The sequence below is a fragment of the Sturnira hondurensis genome, unplaced genomic scaffold, assembly GCF_014824575.4.
Source record: "Sturnira hondurensis isolate 20B ecotype Veracruz unplaced genomic scaffold, ASM1482457v3 Scaffold0022910, whole genome shotgun sequence".
Classification (NCBI taxonomy): domain Eukaryota; kingdom Metazoa; phylum Chordata; class Mammalia; order Chiroptera; family Phyllostomidae; genus Sturnira; species Sturnira hondurensis.
In genome coordinates this window covers 15,704,199-15,726,740 of record NW_028095541.1, presented here as the reverse complement: position 1 = coordinate 15,726,740, position 22,542 = coordinate 15,704,199, and the positions used below count along the sequence as shown (strand labels likewise).

At 46.5% G+C, this 22,542-nt stretch overlaps 1 protein-coding gene across 19 annotated transcripts in view; it reads left to right on the top strand.

Moving 5' to 3' along the window:
* The window catches only part of KIAA1217 (KIAA1217 ortholog), a 299,231-nt gene that overhangs the window by 267,938 nt on the left and 8,751 nt on the right, over positions 1 to 22,542 (top strand). For 16 of the 19 annotated variants that reach the window (XM_037037194.1, XM_037037191.1, XM_037037193.1 and 13 more), the window contains 7 exons: positions 3,882 to 4,057; positions 8,725 to 8,855; positions 9,398 to 9,545; positions 12,361 to 12,808; positions 15,168 to 15,351; positions 18,543 to 18,706; positions 19,429 to 19,569. In XM_037037194.1, coding sequence (XP_036893089.1) covers positions 3,882 to 4,057; positions 8,725 to 8,855; positions 9,398 to 9,545; positions 12,361 to 12,808; positions 15,168 to 15,351; positions 18,543 to 18,706; positions 19,429 to 19,569 — 1,392 coding nt within the window. The remainder of the gene's footprint in view (positions 1 to 3,881; positions 4,058 to 8,724; positions 8,856 to 9,397; positions 9,546 to 12,360; positions 12,809 to 15,167; positions 15,352 to 18,542; positions 18,707 to 19,428; positions 19,570 to 22,542) is intronic. The other 3 variants (XM_037037195.1, XM_037037185.1, XM_037037179.1) reach the window with 1 other exon arrangement.

Here is a 22,542-nt window from a genome sequence, read left to right as displayed (position 1 = left end):
CAGTGTTGCCCTTGTGCCAGCCTGCATGTAGGGAAAATTCCATAAGCCCCTCTCTCCGGGAAGGATGGTTATGTCGCCTGAAACTCCAGTGGGGTCTCTCCCTGCCCTCCTTTCTGAGTGGAATAGTTTGAATATGATCTGACCATGTTACTGATACCAGACAGGGGCCTGGCCCTGAGCAGGTCTGCCTAAGGTCAGTCTGTAGTGTGTGTGTGTGTGGGGGGGGGGGGGGTCCTTGACTTGGTGCAAGAAAGATTTCACAACATGAGTCCAGGCGACTATGACACCTGGCTCCATTTAGTGAAGTCGGGGCAGTGAAACAAGGAAGGGCTTAGTGCAGAGCATCGGCTGGGACACCTTAGCTCACTGGGCAAAGAAAGGGCGCCTTGGGGACAGACAGGTTCAGGGGATTAGCCTGGGATGAGCTGCCAGCTGCCCACTGCCTTAGAGTTCGGGAGCCTCGTGCCTAGGAAGAAAGAAGTTGGGGAGGAAGGAGAGGGCATGGCACAGGCTGCTCTTCAGAGGGACAGTCCACACTCAGTCCTTTGTCTTGAGGCTTATGTCTCTTTCTTGCAGGTGGGGATGTTATTCCTAACATCCCCACCTGCAAGAGGTGGGGATTCATGAGGATCCATGGGGATTCATGAGGTCTCCAGGGAGGGTTTCGGTAGAATATTCGTTGTTTCTCCAGGTGTGCCCTTTCAGGGTGGTGGTCTCCCCTGATTGGTCAGTGTCAGGGCAGGTTGTTATAGTCTTTCTAGTTCATGCAGGCATCACCCACCTGGTTTTGCTGCTTTTCTGGGCCTGTAGCTGAAATACAACTGAAGCCTAGATGTTATCTCCAGGGAGGAAAGGCCAGGGGTGGAAAGGGTACCCTGGGGGTGAGGTCTTTGTTTTCCCAATCTTGCCCCCTGCCAGGCACTAGGGGCCTTCGGTCCTGGGGAGCACCTGCACCTGGCTGCAAGTTGCCCAGCTACTATGTTCAGCTCTCTGACTCAGTTTCCCTATTCCCCTTGCCAGGCAACAGCCTCTTACTATCCTGTCTCATTATCAGTTGAATAATTTGAATATTACATGCACTTGTGTTCTGATATGTCTGCAGGCTTCTCAGAAACATCATTTTGAGAGTCATTCATAGAGCAAATATGTGCTGCATACCTACTGTGTGCTAGAAACTGTGCTTGTGCTTGGGAATACAGCAGACATGCCCCCTGCCGTGCTACCGGTGCTCCCTACCTAGCAGATGGTGGTTGAGAGATTACTGGGGTGAATTCAAAAGACCCAGTTCCCATCCTGATTCTGCCCTGCAGTTGCCCAAGCGACTCTGAATAAGTCATTTCACCTCTCCAGGCTTCACTCTTTCCATCTTTCGAATTTCAGCTTTAAGAATTTTAAATAGCCTTTCAGTAATTTCCAGCTTGACAGCCACTGTTACTATCTACCCATTGCTAACTGGACCATAACTTTACTGGAGCTCGTCTGTGAGATTTAGGCAAGAGGTGTAGAGGCCTGTGCCACATAGCCCGGCACAGTGACATCAACCACCTATTCAAGGGCCCTTTGCTTAGACCACATTGCTCAGCCCTGGTGTCACATGAAGAATCATCTGAGGAGTTTTAAGAATTCTCATTGCTTAGGCTGTACCGCAGACCAATTAAGTCAGAATCTCTTGGGAGTGGACCCAGGCATCAGCCACTTTCAGACAGTTAATCATCTACTCATGTGCCCCTTACATACCCATTACCATTTATTCCCCAGACCCGAAGGGCATAGGTCTGTGGGACTTGACACGTGGCACTGAATCTGAGCATACCATTGGATAGTAGGTAGTGTTGCTGTGAATTTAATGACCACTGCAGTCAGAGCGAGGCAGGCGGGACATTAGAACTGAGCCCAGGGGTCACCCTCTGTTTCTGTCACCTAGGAAAGAGTTTTTAGATTTTTATTGCCTGTTGTAACTGACATTACCTCTTAACTCAATTCACGCATTCACTTAGTATTTACTGATATGTGCCGGGCACTGTGTCCTGGAGACTCCGTGGAAAACAGAAGTTAGCCAGGTGGAGGGAACAGCATGTGCAAAGTCCCTGTAGCAGAAAGGAGCTTGGCCAGTCAGAACTGAAATGACGTTCAGGTGGCTGGAGCAGAGAGCTTGCCCCACTTGTGGTGTGAGGAGGCTGGCATGTTGGACACGACGGCCTTAGCGCCCTGTGCCCTGTGGGCAGAGCTGCAGGGAGCACAGGAGGAAGTCGCCCTCTGTGCATTGTCTCCAAATGGGGTAACTTTCAGCAATATACTGACTGTTTTTAGGACCACAATAAAAAGCAGTATGCGAGCATGACCATGAGTCATATAGAGGAAGTAACCCAAGAGTAGCACATTGTTATCTGGTTCCCTCCCATACAAAACCACCAGCCCTGGCCCAGAGTTATGCTCCCTGGTAACAATAGCTGGTACAGACCGAGAGCCAGGGTTGTGCCAGCCACTACCGTAAGCACTGTATTGCCTCACTGACTCTACATTATCAGCCTATGAAATATGAACTATTGCCCCTTTTTAAAATAAATGGACACAGGGAGATTGATAACTTGGCCACAGTCACACTGCCACTAGGTAGTAAAACTAGAAGTTGAACCCAAGCAGCCTCTCTCTGGGTGGCGAGTTGGTCAGGGTGCTGTGCCTAGGGCTGAACAGGATGGGGACTCTGCCTATGGCTCACATGGAAATGCCTCCTCTTGATTCAGAGTCAGTCAAAGCCAGGAGGTTTCAAGCAGGTGGTGACATGGTCAGATGGTATTTCCCTCAATTCTCAGATAATGGACAGTTGACAAAGACACCGTCACTCTGATGAGGTGATATATAGGAGTCATAGAACAGTCCACAGGACCGGAAAACAGGGGCAACAATAACAGCTAATTCAAATTTCAGGGGAACTTTAGGTATAAGATAATTACTATTTTTGAGGCTGATTAAATGAATTCACTTGACATATATGCATGTCCTGCCCCGGGGAAACACTTAACAACTTCTTGCAAATAGGACTCAAGTGTTTCACTAGATTTTTGTGAAGTCTGGATGCACACTTGGGCATCCTATACTCTCTGGGTTGAGAAACAAGAGTGCTCTAGAAAACATGGAAAATTGTGTGGGGATTGTGGTCTTATGCGTGCAGCAGCCTACTTATAATCGAGGGAAAGAAGTAAATTTCCAGGAGCCTTGGGTTCATTCATCTGGAATCGTTATCATTGCCACCATCGACATCGGCACTGCTCTGATGGTCTGTGATCACTGGGCGTTTGGTACATGGACCCATATAAACAGGAGGCACACAGTTCCCTTTCAACAGATATCCTGAAATAGTCCATGGTCGAATCAACATTTGTTGACGATTTGTTCTATACTAAGCAGTATCTCCTTTAATCCTCAGAATAGTACTGCCAAGGGAAGTGAATCTTCATCCTTAGAGATAAGGAAACACAGACCAAGATCATTTGAGTCTCAAGTAGTGAGGGACAGGGTTTAGGGTTTGACCCAAAATCTGCTTGGATCCAAACCTGGTGCTCTTGGCTGGTCTCAATGAAAACCATGTCAATGAGAGTCTGTGCCCATTGTCCATGATGCATTGCTCAGGGTAAAGAAAGTATCCTATTTTTTGCAGGCTCAGACATGAAAGTGGAGTTGTCAGTTGGCTGCTAAAATTCAGATGTTGGCGGAAGAAATAATATTATATACAGCCTTTGGTCCTTCCTTTTTTCATTGAAATAAAGAAAGAAAGAATCAGCTGCGGGCTGATTATTTTAACCTGATCTGAAGACTGCCAGGCACTCACCACAGTGTCAGGAAGGCAGAACCAATTGAGCTTGATTTCCTTTGTTCGACAGCTGCAGAACCAGGAGCTGCTGAAGGCAATGATGAAGAAGGCTGAGCTGGAAATCAGTGGCAAAGTGATTGAAACAATGAAGAGACTGGAGGATCCTGTGCAACGTCAGCGTGTCCTGGTGGAGCAAGAGAGACAGAAATACCTGCACGAAGAGGAGAAGATTGTCAAGAAGTTGTGGTGAGTGCCACAGTCACTTGTGTGTAGAGCTGTTTTACCAGAAAAGAAAATTTGTCTTTGCCAAGGAAGAGGTGCTTCCTAGGTGGTGTTCCCTCCCTCTCCCTTCATGGAGCACCTACTATATGCAAGTTAGAGTTCTGCGGGGTCCGAGTGTCCCTGGACACTCAGCATCCCTCTGTCCAGGCTCACAAAATTCAGCAATACTCAGGTAACTGAGCTGGTCTCTTTAAAAGTTGGAGCATCATACTGTTTTGCAGGGCTCAGCAACACAGACTTAAAAGGAGCAAATGGCAAAACCCAGTGACAAATGGGAAGTCTTCATTTAATCTCAATAAATTAAAACTAATAGTCAAAATAACACAGAGCTAGAATTATCTTCCTATTATACAACTGTAGTTAAATCATAAAAGAAGAATTTAAATGTAAAGTATGTCTGATCCAGAATGAAAGATGCTTCCTTGAATGTTCGCAGATTCTATGAGGTTCTTATTGAAAGCATCTATCAAGTCCCTCTGTTGAAATGAGTAGAGTTTTATTACTCCCCAACCACTAGGGCAAGCGCATCTTTTATGTTAATGTATGTTTTGTTATGCAACAGAGATTTATCACAGGACTATTTCACCTTTTAGTATAATGAATAGTAACTTGCAGTTCTTCCTAGTTTTGGTGATTCTCTGGTTGCTTGGAAAGCTTACACCTTCCACTGGGGTTGTAAGAGAGCAGCGTCTGAATTCTCTTCATGCCCAGAGTCACCGCGGTCTCCCCGGGGAAAGCGCTGTGCTGTCTCCATGGCGGAGCCGCTGCCAACGCGTCCCAGATGCCAACCTAGAGGGAGGGTCTGGTGACAGTCAGCTTGTCCCGCTCAGTTGCCGTCTAGGGAAAAAAGAAATCAACTTGAGTTCTTATTTTACAAAAATTTAAATCCGACTCCTGTTCATCCACGTCTCAAAAGATTTTATGTAGTTCATGCATTTATAGCTAATCACGCACCACGAGGCAATCAGGCTATTATTTGTCCAAAATGTTTTTGTGACAGTTCAAGTGTTCAAAAAGTAGGTCTCAGGATTCTTCTTGAAGACGTCTTTTAAAATATAGAGCCTTTGATTATATTTTACACATTTTCCAGTTAAATTGTGAAAGAGTAAATTTCCTCATTTTAAAAATTGTATTTATTGGTTAGCCGAGGCGACTCTTGCTTGTCAACTAGAAAAGGTATCTTTAGTCTCAACATTGTCCTGAAACTAGTAGGCCAGCCTAGGAAGGAGGCATGGGGGTGGGGGCAGACGTCTCCTGAGGGGACTGTACGGGTGGCTTTGCGGGACGGCCATATGCGAATGAGTTGTGCACAGGGCACGTAAGAAACTTTAGTCTGGCAAAGCAGAACATAGGAGTATGCATGTGGCAGAAAACAGGTGATGTACAGGTGCCACTTTAACTACACAAAGGAGAGGTTGCCTCAAGCCCCAGGAACCAGGGAGACTTAATCCGAAATAAGTTACCCTCCATACACCTCCAGGCCAAGGTCAGTACCACGAGCATAGTAGGCCCTCCCACAGGCTTGTTACACTGAACTGAAATGGTCCTGAAGACAGGTGGGATTTCATAGTGGAGGCTAGACAGGGGGCCTCCCAGGTACAGGATCCCTGCAAACCACCAAGGCTTGAGACCAGGAAGGCACAGGATCTTCTTGGAAAACTGGAGTAGTTCAGTTTGGGGGAGAGTAGGTGCAAGATGCCAACCATGTGTCATATCTGGGTTGTGCTGTTTCTGTTTGCATGGTGCCGGCCCATCCCTGAGACCGTACACATGCCCAGCATAACTGGTTGATGCCTATTTGTTCTGTGTTTACTGAGATTGGAAGACCAAGTGACTGGATTTCTGGCTTTTCAGGAAAGTTTTTGGGCCCAACCCAATATTCAGAATTCCTCTGGGTGGAGCTTAGGAGTGTATATTTTACAAAGATACAGGGGAGATTTTGAAGCATCTTCACACTTAAGAGTTACTGCCTGGCCTGATGAGGAGGTCACTGGAGCTTTTTTGATCAAGGAAGTAACAGATTCAGAGCTGTGTTTCAGACATTAGGGCCCTCAGGCCACCACCTGCAGGATGGATTGAGAGAGGAAGAAATTGGGGTCTGAGAAATCCTATTGGGACCGACTTTAACCTCCCAGACAAAAGTCATTAAGACCTGAGTCAGCAGTAGAAACAGAATGAGAAAATAAATCAAATGCAAAAGGGACTGATTGGGTGGATGAGAGTGGTGACAAAGGACAGTTGACAAAAGGCAGCTGGAAATTTCAACTCTGAACCATTAGGAAAACAATGGTATGTCCCTCCCCCTTCTGTCTCCCTTGCCCCCGCCTCTCTTCCCCTTACACATGCATTACACATGCCTCCCTCCTTACACACACACACACACACACACACACACACACGGGAAAATACGTTCCCTTGGGGGCCATGTTAGGGTAAGTTGCTGGTAAGCCATTCACATGGCAGAAAAATAAAATTTGGCTCTAAAACCATGGAGAGAAACTGGATCAAGATAATTTCTCTTTGGCGGGTTTCTATATGGGTTTCTAAATAATAATTGGGTTTTTCATAACAGTCAAATGAAATATACTTCAACAAATTAATGCTTCTTCTTAACCAAGGTAGAAGGAAAAGCAACCTCAACACATAGAACAGATTTGCCTGGAAACCACAGAACCCGTGAACGTCGGGCATGCTTTTGAGTGGAGTTTACATCTCAACAATCATATTGATCACTGTTTTAAAAAGTTATTTGCAGCATTCGTTTTGGCTCCATGGCCTCTTTTTATATTTTGGGTGAACAAATTTTACCTGAATGCTTTATCTCTGAGAGAGGTATAGGAAGGGCGATGCCAGTGTGTGTACAAATAATATCAGTGCACATTCGAGTGTGTCCCATGATCCACAAAGGGAAAACTGGCAGGGTTTCTGCATGCAAGGTTATGAAATCCAAGAGTCACGTTGTGTAGCAGAGGTTAAAATAGAATTGTACGCTGACTGACTTTGGGTCAGATGACAACGTCTTAGAGTATTAATTGCAACCTGGCGGGCTGGAGGATTGTTGATGGAACCGTGATAGCATTTGGGTCTTAGCTCTTTTATCGAAGCTTAGAAGGATTGGACAGTGTGTTCAGTCTGCACATTCAGATAATGCTGTTTGGTTATGAAATGGAAGAAACTTCCCAAATACATTTAGAACTCTTTTGAGAGCGGGCACACATTCCCTCTGCCTCAGGGATTCGGGAGCTGTAGGAACATTCCACGGGGTTTACATAACCCTGGGTGCCTTTCCACAGTTTGTAGATGTAGACTGTGAGAAGCGGGCTTTCCATTTTGGTCCTGAAGTTGCCTCATTTCATCTGAAGGGATCATAGGCAATTTTGGTCCATTTTGCATAACAGAACCAAAGGCATCGGCAAAAACTTCACCCCACTTCTTGGAGGTGGATGAATTGGTTGTTTGCCCCGTGGTCCTTGTTGAACCCATGCGACACCCCGCCTAACTCCCTTTCACGGGTATCACACCACCCAGAACTTCACTTGCCTGCCTGGTAGGAAGGGTCTTTGCAGGACATCATGTTGCAGGTGCAGCCCACGCCTGACTCAGGACCCCAGCATTAGACTCACTGGTCACTTACTGCCATCTAGTGGCTCTTTGTCTCTCAACGTTCTCTTCCTATTTCTTTCCGAGGAGTTTTTCCATTGGAGTTACAGGCAAATTGAAGTGATACAAATGTGTGTTTAGGATGGGGTTGTTCATGTGACCAAGGGACAGGATTGTTAGTTCTTAAGTGAAAGACCTTAATTCTTTAGGCACTGGCAGTACTCTAAGGTGTGTGTGCGTGTGAGTGTATGTACGAGTGTACCTGTGTGTGTGCATGTATGTGATTGTGTAATCGGTTCTGTGATCATTTCTTCTCTTTGTAGCTGGGGGAGGAAAGTCCATCCTTACTGGTGGGACAATCAGTATAAATCAGAGGTTTGAGCAGGGGCAAGTTTGACCCCTTCCCCCAGGGACATTTAATAATGCCTGGAGACATTCCTGTTTATCACAAGGTGGGAAAAGAGCTCCTGGCACCTAGTAGGGAGGAGCCAGGGGTGCTGCTAAACAGCTTCAGAGCACCGGACAGGCCCCCACTGCAGAGCACTATCTGGTCCGGACCTCAAGTGCCAAGTACGAGGAGCCTGATCTGCGGCTCCTCGTTTCGCTCTAAGACAGCCTTCTCCCTCTCCCTCCCTCCCTCTCCCTCCCTCCTTCCCTCTCTCTTTCTCCCTTCCTCCCTCTCCCTCCCTCCCTCCCTCTCTCTCCCTCCCTCCAGCTCTCTATCTTTTCTCTGTCATGTCAAAAAGTATACACATCCCTCCCTTAGTGGGCAGTAGCGCCACTGAAAGTAACAAGCGGGTCCTTTGTCAAGGCCCTGGGCAAACTCACTTGCACTCTCGCCTGACATCTCAGCACATCATTTTAAGCTAAAGTAGGCTACTGCTCTAAAAGGTGTCCCACCTCCTAGGTGGAAGGCAAGGTGGGCTGGGACACAGTGCGCAGTGGGAGCCCCATGAGCCCCATGCTGCTGCGCCTGCGCTTTCTGAGGCCCTTGGTGTTGACGCCCGTCTGTGGTCTGCTCGCTCCCCCAGTGAGCTGGAAGACCTTGTTGAAGACCTGAAGAAGGACTCTGCATCCGCCGCCCGAGTGGTGACTCTAAAAGACGTGGAAGATGGGGCTTTCCTCCTGCGACAAGTGGGAGAAGCTGTAGCTTCCCTGAAAGGTGAGCTTCCTCCTTGGAGGGAGAAGTCTGAAGAGCGTTTTCCACGGTGATTAAAAATCTGTCAGACGGTGAGGGCTTCATTCATTCATTCATTTACTCATGCATGCAAGTATTCATCAAACAACTCCATGGGTCAGGCACTGCTTTGGACACACGATCCACCATTGAACAAAACAGGCAAATGTCCCTGTCTCTTGAAGCTTGTATTGTAGTGAGTGCTATAAGATTCAGGACAAAATGATAACAACAGTTGTTCCTCATTGGGGTCTTACAATGCACCAGATTCATTAAAGACACCCCAAGGGACAGCGGGCCTTATCCCAAATGTACGGACAGGAAGCGTGGCCTAGAGGAGCCCGGCCCTTGCCCGCGGTCATTTTGAACCCATCTCTGCTTGACATGCTTCTTCCACCTGCAGATGTGTAAAGGGCGCTGTGGCTGAGGAGCCCTGGGCGCTCTACCCTGTCCAGTGTCGGGTGCGGGACGGGAACTTGCTATTCTGACTTTGCCCCCTACAACTCAGCCCCTGCTCTTGGCCACAGGAGAATTTCCTACCTTACAAAACAAGATGCGAGCCATCCTGCGCATAGAGGTGGAGGCCGTACGGTTTCTGAAGGAGGAGCCGCACCGGCTGGACAGTCTCCTGCAGAGAGTGCGGAGCATGACCGACATCCTGACCATGCTGCGGAGGTGACTGGGCTTCCCGTGGGGCATGCAGAGCCGGGGGGTTGGGGGGTTTGGGGGGGCTGCTGGGAAGGTCGGGGTGCAGTTTGACTCCCAGGCTTCCTCCATCTCCTGGGACCTGTCTCCCTTTCTGTGATGTATCACATCTCATTTCCAGCGTCCCCCTTCCCACGTGGAATTTCTGTTGTACGCAGGACTCGAGGTCCTGATTCTTCGGCACAGGCTTGCTACACTTGGCACATGCTGGCCTTAAAATTTACTAGGAAACATTATTTAAAAATCATCTGAAGTTTGTTCCTCTCAGTAACATTTTGAAGTTGAAGAATGGATCAAAATATATTATTTGGCTTCAGTTCAAAGGAAATGAAGAGAAATACATAGAGCCTTTGTGGAGTTACCTACAGAAAGAGTGTCTGAGAGATTGTTGATTCCACCCAGAAAAGAGAAAAACTGCCGTCACCCTCACCTGCCCATAGAAGAGGGTCACAGTAGAAGAAAGACTGAAACAAATCACCGAATCATCCAGGACTTTCACTGAAACAGAGTTCTTGAACTCTACCCACATAAAAAGTGATAACATCTATTCGTGCAGGATTTGGGCAGCCAGAGGCACTTTATAAATGCCGTCTGGTGGGCCATTATTTACTGTGTCTTTGGGTGACAAATAGAACTCTTTCTTCTCAGCACAGTCATAACAATAGCTTCTGTCTGAGCACTTTCTATGGATGAGGCAGTGAGCTAAGCCCTCGGCCAGGGTCATTTCACTCAGTCCTAACCTCAAGCCCTAGGCAGGCATTGCCAGTCCATGGTTTAGGGAGACTCTGAGCCTTGAGGAAGCTCACTTCAGGTCAGAGGTGAGGCTGGGGTATGAACTGGCGGTTTGACCCCAGAGATCAGAGGTAGTTCTGATCTCACTGCCAGGAAGTCAATAATATTTAGACTTTCTACCTGTTCCAGCCCTGCTATTGGGTGTTGAGAATATGATAATAAACAGGGTTCCTCTCTCACATGAGAAATAGACTACCAAAATAAACTCTTTTCCAACAGTGGCAGTTGTTGAGTTTTCAGTTCTTTAATAGAAGTAGGAAGTTGCGGAGAAATTACCTTCATCTCCTAGACCGGATTGGAGAGCAGGTCATAAACAGAAGTAACATACAAGACAGGTTCTTAGGAGAATTTTAACAACTAAGTATATAATCATTTGATCAAATTTATAAAAGAAATACATTAAATGTGCTCTTGACTTTCAGATGAATTATTAGCCATAGGATTAAGTGAGATTATTTTGGTAACAGTGACCTCAGGAAGAAGCCTCTTTTGACATGGAAACGTATCATCACCTGCCCGAGCTCCCGGGGACCACAGGGATCCCGGAGGCCAGCAGCGGCCTCCTGGAGAGACCACACCTGACTGGGTACAGGAAGAAATTGTGCCTGGATTACATCTTCGAATAGCTCCTCTCGTTTTAAGTTGCCAGAGGGAAACTTTTCTTCCAGTAGGATAAAAATCTGTTAGAGGAATTCTTCATTAAGCTCTTACCTCAGTGTGGTAACCCATCCGCTTTGTAAAGCCTGGAACAAAGCACCCTTGTTCAGTGGAAATAGATAGCAGGCTGGCACATAACAGTGCCCCGTTCTCCCTTCTCTTCTCTAAAAAACAATGAAAAGAAAGTTTTAGAGCCAGCACTGTGATGAAGCTCAGTGTGTACCTTATCTCCAGGGAATGCAAGTTCTAAAAATAGATGTGATTGGTGTTTTGAATGTTGTAGGACTTTTTGTCCTGTGATGCTCAGTGGTCATCATGATAAGCCCAGGTAAGTAACTTTTAAAATGAAAATAAAAGTAATTTCAACTGCCATCAGGCTGCCCAGCAGAAGCTTTTATTCCTTTAATTCTTTGTTGGTATTTGTTGTGTGTAATGGGCTGTATCTGGCACTGAGGAGAGATTGTGAAGGAGACGGGAATACGCACGGCGCCCGAAGGACAGGCAAAGAAGATAAAGCAGGGGACAGTCACAGTTCAGAGCAGCTTAGCAGCTCAGGAAGATGAAATGTTTTGACATGTATTGAATTTGAGGTGCTGGAATGATAAGCAAACACAGCTGCCCACTAGACACTTAGAAACGTGGAGACTTGGAAACGTTCAAGAGATGGAGATAGAGGGGTGTCCCTTCCTACCTGGGAGGGGGGGAGGGACATGTGGAGGGAAGGGAGGGAGGAGAGATTTAGAATCAGAAGCTGCCTTCATTAAGATGATTATTAAAAACAGAAGAGATGGCCGTGGTAGAGTGAAGGGAAGGAGGGGACAGATCCTTAGGCATCCTTGGGGATAGAAGGGACAGGATAGGAAAAGTAAACAGCAAAAGAAATAGAGGAGTGAGTAGCAGAAGAGAGTCATAGAGTACATTGTCTTTTTTCAGATCAAAAAGCATTTGCATGAGAGGAGGGTGAGGGACAGATTAAAAATGATAGGTCAGGTACCATGTAGAGGAGATGTTAGAATCACGTGATCACTCCATGCTGCCATCTCCCCCCCAGACAGTGGTGGAATTGTGCCAGTGCTAGTGGACAGAGCAAAACAGGCCATCTCCTGAGAAAATGACTGAAAAAGCAGCTGCCAGAGATAACCAGGGGTAAATTGCTGGCGTTGGCAAGTTGCTATGGAAACCCTCAACCCTGAGCTGCTACTCTGAGTTTTAGAATGTTGTAATTTTACAACAGAATCTTGCCTGGCTTTGGAATGGCGCTGCATTCAATACCATCCTTTCACCTGAAATGGAAGTTACTCATTTCAGTAGTTAATTCTGCTGTACTTTCTCCTAGACACGTCACCGATGGCCTCTTGAAAAGCACAGATGCAGCACAGGCTGCACAATATGTCGCTATGGAAAAGGCCACCGCTGCGGAGGTCCTGAAGAACCAGGAGGAGGCACCACAGGCCTCAGGCCAGCACCCCCAGGGCTCAGCAGTCCCTCGAGACGTGAAGGCGGATGTGGTGCCCTTGACCGTCCACCGTGCACAGAGCTCTCCTGTGCTCATCCAGCCCTCCCAGCTCTCCTCTGCCCTGCTGACCCCACCCCAGCACTCGCCTGGGGGGGCCAGTCCCCAGCCAACCAGCCCTGGAGCTGTCGCACAGGAAGTGACCTCCGCTCTGCAGTCAACGCAGGCAGCGCAGTGCCCACAGGTACCCGTGAACGGTGCTGCCATGCAGAGCTTGTTCATTGAGGAAATCCACAGTGTCAGTGCCAAGAACAGGGCAGTGTCCATTGAGGTAGAGTCCTTTTTCCATCTTTTGTAACCCCATGAAGGAGGGTAACTCATGGACCTTTCCCTCAAAGACTTTACAGCCTGTCTATAGAGATAAGACATATATGTGTCAGAGTTATATTTTCATTTTAAAAATGTGCATCTATATAATACCATCAGTGAAAGAGATTTTTTAAAACTCTAAGTGGGTTTTGATGGCCGGGTTAAGGGGAGGGTTATCAGGGTGCAGAGAAGCGTCAAATGCCTAACGTGGAGGAAGGTGAGGCAGTGGAGTGATGAGAAGTGTTCAACAACCAGGTCTGTGGTGGGGAAAAGTCCCGATTGTGGCATTTGCCAATTTTTGAGATGCGAAGACTCCCACCATTACTGATTCCGAGTCAGAACATGGCATCATAGAACATTCAGTTGGGGAGACATGTGACTCAGTTCTCCCGAGCCTGTGGGAGCTGGCTCAAGCATGCCCCTGGTAAACGCGGGCCTGCGGAGGGTTTGCCACTGATCTCCAAAAAAAAGTAGAATCTGGGTAAGCAGAGAAGACTGGGGAGGGCATTCTAGGATAGAGAAAGACTGGAGCAAAGGCTGGAGCTGTAAGCAAACCTGTTTAACACGAATGAGAAAGAGCAGATAAGGCTGGCGAAACAGGCCAGCACCTGACTTGGGAGAGCTTGAAAAGCAGCCTGGGGTGTCTAAAGTTGATTGTGTGGGTATCAGAGGAATGCTGCAGCCTGAACCGGTGATAAAAATATGGTATCTTCAGAAAATTAATCTGGACACTATATACAGAACTGACTGAGCTGCTAGGTCTGGAATTAAGAGAGATAGGTGGGAAGTTATTGCAGTAGTCTTAGAAGAAAAGGCAGAAGTAGTAGATATGATTAGAGAAAGCTAGGCCTTTGGATCACAAAATATAGAAAACAAATGCTATGTTTTTTAAATATTCTTTTAATCAAGAGCTGGCATTGGTGCTCAAATAACGCACTTTGCTTCCCTAGTGCTCTCCTTCCTCTCACCCCATTTGTTTTCCCCACTCATGATTGTATCCTCAGCAACCTGGCCCTAAGCATTCCTGCCTCTCCTGGTGCGAGGGATAACCTGGGTTTCAAGAGGAGATGACCTCTTGTAATTGCTAAGGTCATGGTCATGGCAACTTCATCTCTGAACGCTAGGTAGCTGCTCTCTGCTCCAAAGTCAGAGTCTGTGCCCCTGATCCAGGTTGGCACCTACAAAGTGCATTGGCTGACGATGACCCATCGGGCATGTCTGTTGGGTGAGGTAGAGAACTGAAAACACATTTCCTCCTGAGAGTGAATAGATTTGCCACTTCAAACATGCCCATATTTAAAGTATGACAAAGGGACAACTGTCATGGGACAAATATCTATTGGGAACCCACTGGGCACAATTATCACTTGTATTTTAAGTGATCAGGGGTATTTTAAGTTATGGGTTAGCTATGACACTGACAAATGGGGTGACCGCACTCACTCAGCAGATATCACGGGGCCCTGCTGCGCACCAGGCCCTCATAGGCCCTGGGATAGGCAGTGAACAGAGCAGATGAAGTCCATGCCCTCGAGAAACTTACCTGTTTGTAGGGAGAGACAGAACAAGTATATGCCAGGTGGTGATAAATGCTAGGAATGCAAACACAAAGGATGGTGATGGTGGGGGCCCAGTGACAACCTGGGACACTTCTAATGTTGACATTACGGGGTTCCACTAATCCCGGTGCGGACTTCCACTCTGCCCTCCTGGAATGACCCATGTGCCATCTCAGAATCACAGTCAAATGTCCCTGAAGGGAATGCACAAATATTAAAGAATACATCTTATATATTCCCTAGCATAGAACTTGATGGAGCTCCCAGGTCATCTAAACGCCCCTCCCCATTTTCTGAGGAAGAAAACGTGGCCCGTGGCCATATAATAAGCCTTGGCCCCAAGAGCACTAAGAGAAGGGATTCTTTGCTCCTAGTGAGTGTTTTGGTGTTTGTTTGCTTGAACATCTCTACAATGAAAACTCAAAAACTTGGTTATAGATAATTATCTTCTTGTTTACTATTGGTAGAAATACACAGTAAGGGCCCAGTCATCATTTCATGAGTGAAGTTGAGTTTCTGAGCTTGCTTCTCTGTGAGTATCACTTGAGCTTACATGCAGGCCATTTAGCTCTAGAAGGTAGAGCAGAGAGCACGGGAGTCAGGTTTGCCTGGTGTGCAATCTCCCTTGGCGTGGAAGCCAGAGCACTGTTTTACCTACGCTTGAATTGTTACACCTCCTCCCACCCAACAGGATATCTTTAAACAATTAATTAGCTTTCTACTTTAGTTTTAAAATTTTCTTCACCTGCTGTTTTCCTTCAGAAAGCAGAGAGGAAGTGGGAAGAGAAAAGACAAAATCTGGACCACTATAATGGGAAAGAGTTTGAGAAACTCCTCGAAGAAGCTCAGGCCAATATCATGAAGTCAATTCCAAACCTGGAGATGTCACCAGCCTCAGGCCCACAGCCAAAGGGCGATGCTGCCATAGACAAGCTGGAACTTGCAGGTAAGACAATGACAGAGTTGTGTGCCTCGTTGCCCTCAGGTCCATGTGTGGCCCCCAACCTAAGCCCATGTTGGCCAAACTCTCCCTTCTTAAGGATCTTATAAAATTGAAAGACTGGGAGAACAATCCCTCAGGAGTGCCTAGAGCCTCACTACTGTTACTATAGTAGGGAGACTGTTCTATGACCAGATACTAGGACAATGCCCAATAAGGAAAAATTTAGGTTTCCCAGCTTCTGCACTTCCTGAAAATTGATGGCACTTCACAGCACCTGCTGAGAAAATACAAGGCCCGCATTTAAAGCAAGAGTTTTTCATATGCTTCAGAAGCAAAATGCCAGCTTTCATGAGCTCCCAGGGGGATAGTAGATCATAAGATAAAATGGCATTTTTTAAAAATCAGAATTATTAATTGTGTATTTAACCAGATAAGCTATGGAAGTTAAGCATCAATATGTCAATAGTAATATAAAATAACTGTTTAAAAAGCATAGCCTACTAAATCTCCAATTATAAACCACATGCCTTACTCTAATATTAAAATTTTGCCTGGTCAGTGTGGCTCAGATGGTTGGACACCAACCTGCAAACTGAAAGGTCACCAGTTCGATTCCCAGTGAGGGCACATACCTGAGTTGTGGGTTCGGTCCCCAATTGAGGTGCATACAGAAGGCAGTCAATCAATATTTCTTTCTCATATCAATGTTTCTCTCTCTCTCTCTCCTGTCCCCTCTCTAAAAAAAAATTACCATTTTTCATGTGTGGCCCAGTGTATCTCAGAGTCATGTTCAACGAGGCCTTGTCTAGCAATACAAATGAATTGGAAAAGGAATTGCCATATTGAGTTGCATGTCAAGGGACACGAAGGTGGATGCGGTTTACAACCACAGTAAAACCAGTGGAATGCCCTCCAGGTTTTCGTTCCACAAACCTGCTCTCAAGCTACACTAACTAAAACTCCCCCTCAGTCTGCGCTGAGAGGTGTTTGTCACCCGCTGCATTAACTGCCAGCTCTGAGAGGCCTGTCTGGGCCCCTGGAGGGTCAGGTCCCAAGACCCAGGAGCAACAAGCCCTGAGAGGGGCAGCTCCGCTCTCACAACAATGGCTCTTCCCCCTGAGTTCCCTTGGGGAATTGCTGATGGCGGAAATGGCCTACCCCAATGCGCAACTGTCTTCCCTAGGTCAGCTCTCCCTCTATTTTGTCACAGAGTCTCCTTCGATGTTTTAGAATTCCAAATAAATTATAAACTTATAATGATAAATAAAGTGTAATTGTCCTTTCTCCTGATTGTACAACCAAAAATAATGACTATATTTTGTTAACCTCATTTGAACTTTTATTCTTTCAGATTTCAGACATTTGCATAAATTATAAATTACTTTCCAACACATTTTTACTTAGTTAAGATGTTCTTACTGTTACGCTTTTCTTTTTTACCACATGGCCTGGTTTCTTAGCCGAAAGAGTCCACTAAGGTCTAGGCCACCAAGAATGGGTTAGGGCACCACCATTATCTATAAGCTTTGTTTCTACAATTTTTATTTATTCATCATGGATGTTATAGTTTTTATTTTTGTATACTAATGAGATAAAATTCTAAGCTTGGGGTTTTAAAAGATCATTTGTATCTCCTTTTGTGTGTATTGTCTGACTACTTAAGTAATGAGGGAGGGTGGATAGTTCCCCCCAAATCAATGGAAAATGTGAGGGTTCGGCCTCAGTCAATGTTAAAGTGAAAGTTACTCACAAAGACATAGTTAAAGAACACCAAGGAAGACTTTATTCAAGACCATTGCAAAGGAGGCAAGAGACTGAACTGAGCTCTGAATGCAGCCTATCGAGGGCAGTGGGATTCCTACGAAAGGCAGGCCAAGGACTTAGCTATCAAAGGGGCGGAATGAAGAACTGGTCAAATATCAAGAATGAGGATTCTTGCTAACCTGGATTCTTTGCTAAAACTCAATTCAGCAGATAAGGTCAAGGTGTAGCCAAGCCTTGGCTCCGAGGAGCTTGAAGGCATTGGTCAAACAGGGAGTGCGTCATCGTACCTGAGAGGACAGAACTCAGCTGGTCAGCCTGTGCTGGTCCCCAGAGGGACCCAGAGTGCAGGCGACCACCCTGAGCCCAGACTGCTGGCACAAACACCAGCCACATGGCCCGATGCTGCTGGAGTCCTGTAACCCAGCACCTCACACATGGGACAGGACCTGCCCACTACAAATAATCACGAGCATGCCATTCTGATGACATACCCAAGTTACCACAACTTCAAATGGGAATTCCAAGCATCTACTCTAAAGAACGCAGTCTCAGAAAAGACAAGCACTACAGTCCCTTGGGAGAGTTGGGAAAAGCCAGGCGTTCAGGAGCTGTTGGCTAGAGTGTTTGTAAAGGGCTGACGTGAGGAAGGTTGGTCAAGGACATGAAAGAGGCTCTTTGAGTTTTGATTAAGAATTGCCATTTTCCTAACAGTTTTCTGAGGAAAGCTGAGCAGGTACCTGAATCTCCTGCTCTGTGATGTTGATACTAATTTACAGTTCTCTTTACTGCATTTGCTGTCTCCTTTCCTTAGCAACAAGCCTTTTCCAAGCCCATAACCATGACCCCAAAAGTCTACTTTCCCCCTGATTTTGCTCTCTGTTCGCACTGGCTTCCTGGTTTCCCTCTGTCCCTTCCTTGGCCCTCTTCCAGTCTCTCACCCCTGACTGAATCCTTCCTCCAGAGGCAGTGGACTAAACCAGGGGATGAAGGCTTGGGAGGCCATGCAGTGGGCTCTGCATTTGCCTTCACGTCTGATCTGTCATCTCTCCAAGTAACACTCAGCTTTTTTCTTTAATAATGGCAGCTGATACTTGCATAGCATTTAAAATAAGCCAGTAGGCACTGTTCTAAGTGCTTTATATGTATCAAATCACTTAATCCTCACAGCACCTCAGTGGAGAGGGTATCATTGTAACAGTCATTTAACGGATAAGGGAATCAAGGCAGAGAAAGGTGAAGTAACTCATGTAAGGTCTTTCTGGGATTTCAAGCCAGTTGGGCTGCAGGGTTTATAGCATTAATTTTTGTAATATGGAGAGAATAGAGAAATTTTTTAAGTCAGAATGTATCAAGGTTATAGAAATACAGTAGACTTTCTGGGCATCATCTTGAAAAGAGATTATTATGCAAAGACACACTTTTTTTTCCAGAAGACTCTCCAAATGCAGAACAGGACTTGGACAAGCTGGGGGGTAAGTCCCCACCGCCTCCTCCCCCGCCCCCGAGACGGAGCTACCTGCCAGGATCAGGGCTCACCACCACCAGGTCTGGCGACGTGGTCTACACCAGCAGGAAGGAGAATGCCACCACTAAGGTCAGATGGGTTAAGCCCTGGTAAACCGGTCTCTGGGTTTGGATGATCCTCTTAGACAAGGTCCTCTCTGTTCTCGTTTAGAACAGAGAAAGGAGTGAGGCAGAGAAGAGAAGCCCAGAATCAAATAAACTAGACCACCAGGAAGTACCACAGATGGAAAAACATCAGCCAGTGTTACTGGGCTAGACTCAGCACAACAGGTTCTATCCTCACTTGACTTTAAGCTGCAACTATGTGAAATACAAATCACAAGCTACTTCCCCAGTAGGTTATCATAAGGTTGAAAATAATGATAGAGAGTGAAGCAAAAAAAAAAAAAAGACCACACTACAAAGATAACTGAGATTAACTAACACAGTTCTGGAGTCCACACGAAAAGATGTTCAATGAGCTTTAGCTTGTACTTGGCCAGTTTTGTCTTTTATGTTCAACATGAAATTCAAGTTTCAAGGAGAGAGTATGGGAGGTCCCTTCGTAGAGGCACAGAATATTGAGGAATTACAGTTGTATTATAATTCTTCAATCCATTCACCAAAATGGTAGCCTGCATAAACAAAAACCAAAACTCAGTGCAAGTGGGCAAAATAGCCCTTCAGCTCAAGTCGAAGAGCTGGGAAGCCAGTTCACTAGGCAGGGAGGGAACATGAGCTCTTCTTGTGCTCTCTCCATTTGTCATCACCTGGGGGTGTTAAGCCAATATCTGTGGTTTGAATCCTCCATAGGCTAGCAGTGAAGATGCTGGACCAAGCTCACAGGCTAGAGCCACAAAATGCCCAGCAGAGGAACCTGCTTCCGCCTGGACCTGTTCCTCAAAGGATGAGGAGGAGGAGGAAGAAGGAGACAAAATCATGGCAGAACTCCAGGTATGTGGTGAAGTGAGCGGCTATGGCTCCCTGCCCTTCCCATCAGAGATGCTGGCCACATCTCTCACAGATTCCTCAGCTAGAGCAGGCTGGCGAAGAGCCCCGAACCCTGAAACGTCTTCTGGCCTTGACCTCCACTGGGCTTTCAGGGCACCTTTAGGATGTGTATAAGGAATGACCATTTCACAAAAGCAACTCGAAGTCTATACAAAAAAATCAATTGTAGGCTCTCCTAGCTCTGGCTGGTAGAATTTCCTTTCCTTTCTTTCAGTCTTCATAGTCTCTGTTTCATTTCAAAAACAGTGAAAAGAAATCAGAAACACCAGCCATCATCTTTTCTTGATAAGGACTGATGAAACCCCCTCCTTGCGGGGTCCCGTCATGTGGTGTCAGTATTTAGAATGACTGGCGCTGAGTCACTCGGCCTCCTTGCCTCCACACCAGGTTCCCGGGGAATGTCAGTTTCATCTTTTCAAATATTCTGAAAGGCTCAAATCTCTTATTTCCCATTTTCCTTGACTAGTTAAGAGATTATTATTTATTTTTAGATTTTTAAACTAATACCACAGTCTACTGATAGGATTAAGGATGAGAACACAAATTTGATCCCACGTTCAAATCATGGATGTGAATCTGCCCTAGAAATATGTTTTGAGAACTTAACTCATCCAAGGCGTACATGTAAGTCTTAGACCGAAGTCCGTTTCTACAGTGTTGCATTTCGGCCCATGCTTATCACAGGATTATTGCTCTTTAGGTGGTAGGCCACACCTCTCCTAGGGCTCCAAAACACGTTACCGCTTCACCCGTGTTCCCGCAGTTTTGTGCAGGCCCGGGGATCTGCATCCTTCATTGGGAACCGGGAGAACTTTCAAACCCTGCCATTTCCACTGCTGCTGTCCTGCTGTGCTCTCCGTGGTAACCCCTGCCAAAGAGGAGCTGCTTGGGTTTTCTAGGGAACAGAGCGGCTGGTCGGCAGTCACATGCACAAGCCTCTTGAGCCTCATTAAATCTCACAGACTGGACTGGGACCTCCCCTCCACCAGTAGGACGCTTTATAGGGTTCTTGTATGGCTGGAGGATTGCCTTCATAGGAATCACAGGTTTATAAACTCACGGGGCATTTGAGCGCATGGAAGCATCCACCACTCATTTACCCAGAGAGGACCCTCTGGTGAGGACACTAGCATGTGAGCATTTTGCTGGGGATTGGCACGTGCTAACGTGTGTGCAGATTCTGGGGCCATTCATGGTAGCATCTGTCCCGAAATTCAGGGTGTGAATTGATCATGGCCCAGTTTGGTTCAAATGGCTGACAGAGCACTAGATCATTTTAAACCTGTACAAGGTGAACAGTTACTAATACACAAAGAAGTGGAGACTTTTAGGCTTACGATAATTCTGCACCAGCCTCCTAAGATAAGTAACTTATTTGTTCCAGCCACTTAGAGCCCATCTCTTGAGAACATTTCCCTCCATTGGAGTCTGAACATCTTCAATGCTTTTAGCTGCAACTTAGAAGTTTAACCGAGAACTTTACAAAAGTAAAGTAAAGTATCTGGCTTCTTGCTTTATTATTGGTGGTTAGGTAATAGTGGTGAAAGAAGTACTATAACCCTAACTTAACCAAACCCTGTTGGCCATCCTGCTGGACTAAGAACCAAACCTGCTGCATCAGAAAGTTGGCCAATGGCTCTAGTTCGACAGCCTTCCCCCTGCAACCCCCAGGCAGGACAAGGAGCAGCTGAGGCCCCCTGAGTATGTTCCACTGCACAGGACAAGATTCCTGCTCTGTGTCAACAGGCACTATTAGAAACCACAGGCTCTGACAGAGTCTGGGGTCCACCAGTGGTGAGTGGTCTTAGTGAGTGGGGCCCTGGGCAACTCCGGGGCCCGCGAGGAGGCTGGTGCGGTGGGAACAGGGACTTAGCAGAGCGTGGAAAGGCAGGCTGGGGAGAGTCCCAGGCACCAGCTCCGTTCTTATTTTAGGACCAGCACTGAAATGTTCACTTGGAGAAGGCAAGGGTTCTTCTTTCTATCTGTGGTCATTTCCAAATGGCAATATCTGAGATGACTCATTTGATAGGTGGTTTTTAATCCTGGTTGCACATTAGAATTACATAGAGAGTTTTTTTTAAAGTCCTACAGCCTTAAGATTCTGGCTTAATTATTCTTCGGGTGAACCCCGGATAATAGTATTTTTTTAAACCAGGATATGTTAAAAATCTCTGATTTCAAGAAACTTGGGTTCTTGGGTTTTTGTCTCTCCGGCTCTCACCGTCACACTGTCACTCCCTTTCTGCCCTGTAGACACAGCCTGTGCTTTCTCTCCGCCTGAGACTGGCCTTCCTGACTCAGTGTTCACAGGTGTTGGTGCGGGCTCCCGTAACTAGGACGGTAATCCTGTGACTAGGAAGCTTTCAGAGACAAGTCTAGGGCTCCGGCAGCTCCGAGGCCACTCAGAGTGCTGAAGAGCATCCCTTTACTCTAAAGGAGGCCCCGAACACCTCAGAGCACGGACTACCTGTTACCATTTCAGACAATGAATTGATAGGACAACTAGTATTTCAAAGTTTAAAGGTTTATAATATCTTGTGCCCTTTTTGTTTATAGTTTCAATTTTTTTAAATGAGTCTTGTTAAAAAAAGAAGATAGCTCCTTGTTTTAATTCATTTATGTATTCAGTATTTTTAAAAGGTCAGAATAGGAAGCCCTACTAAGTGCAAACTAAGTTCACCCTGGAAAGAGGAAGAGAGGGTTCTCTTTTCAGGGGGCTGTGCCCTCTTATCTTGGTGTGCCCCAGAAATCAGGCCACCTTTGCCCCAGGCTCCACCCCCCTCCCCCAGCAGCTCTGCAGGCCTGAGGCCAAGAGGGGAGCAGGTTGTCAAGGCACTGACGCCCTGGCCCTGGTGTGACCTGCATGCAGGGACTAGCTGGGGTCTGCACACCTGTGTGTTGACTTCCTGCCTGTGC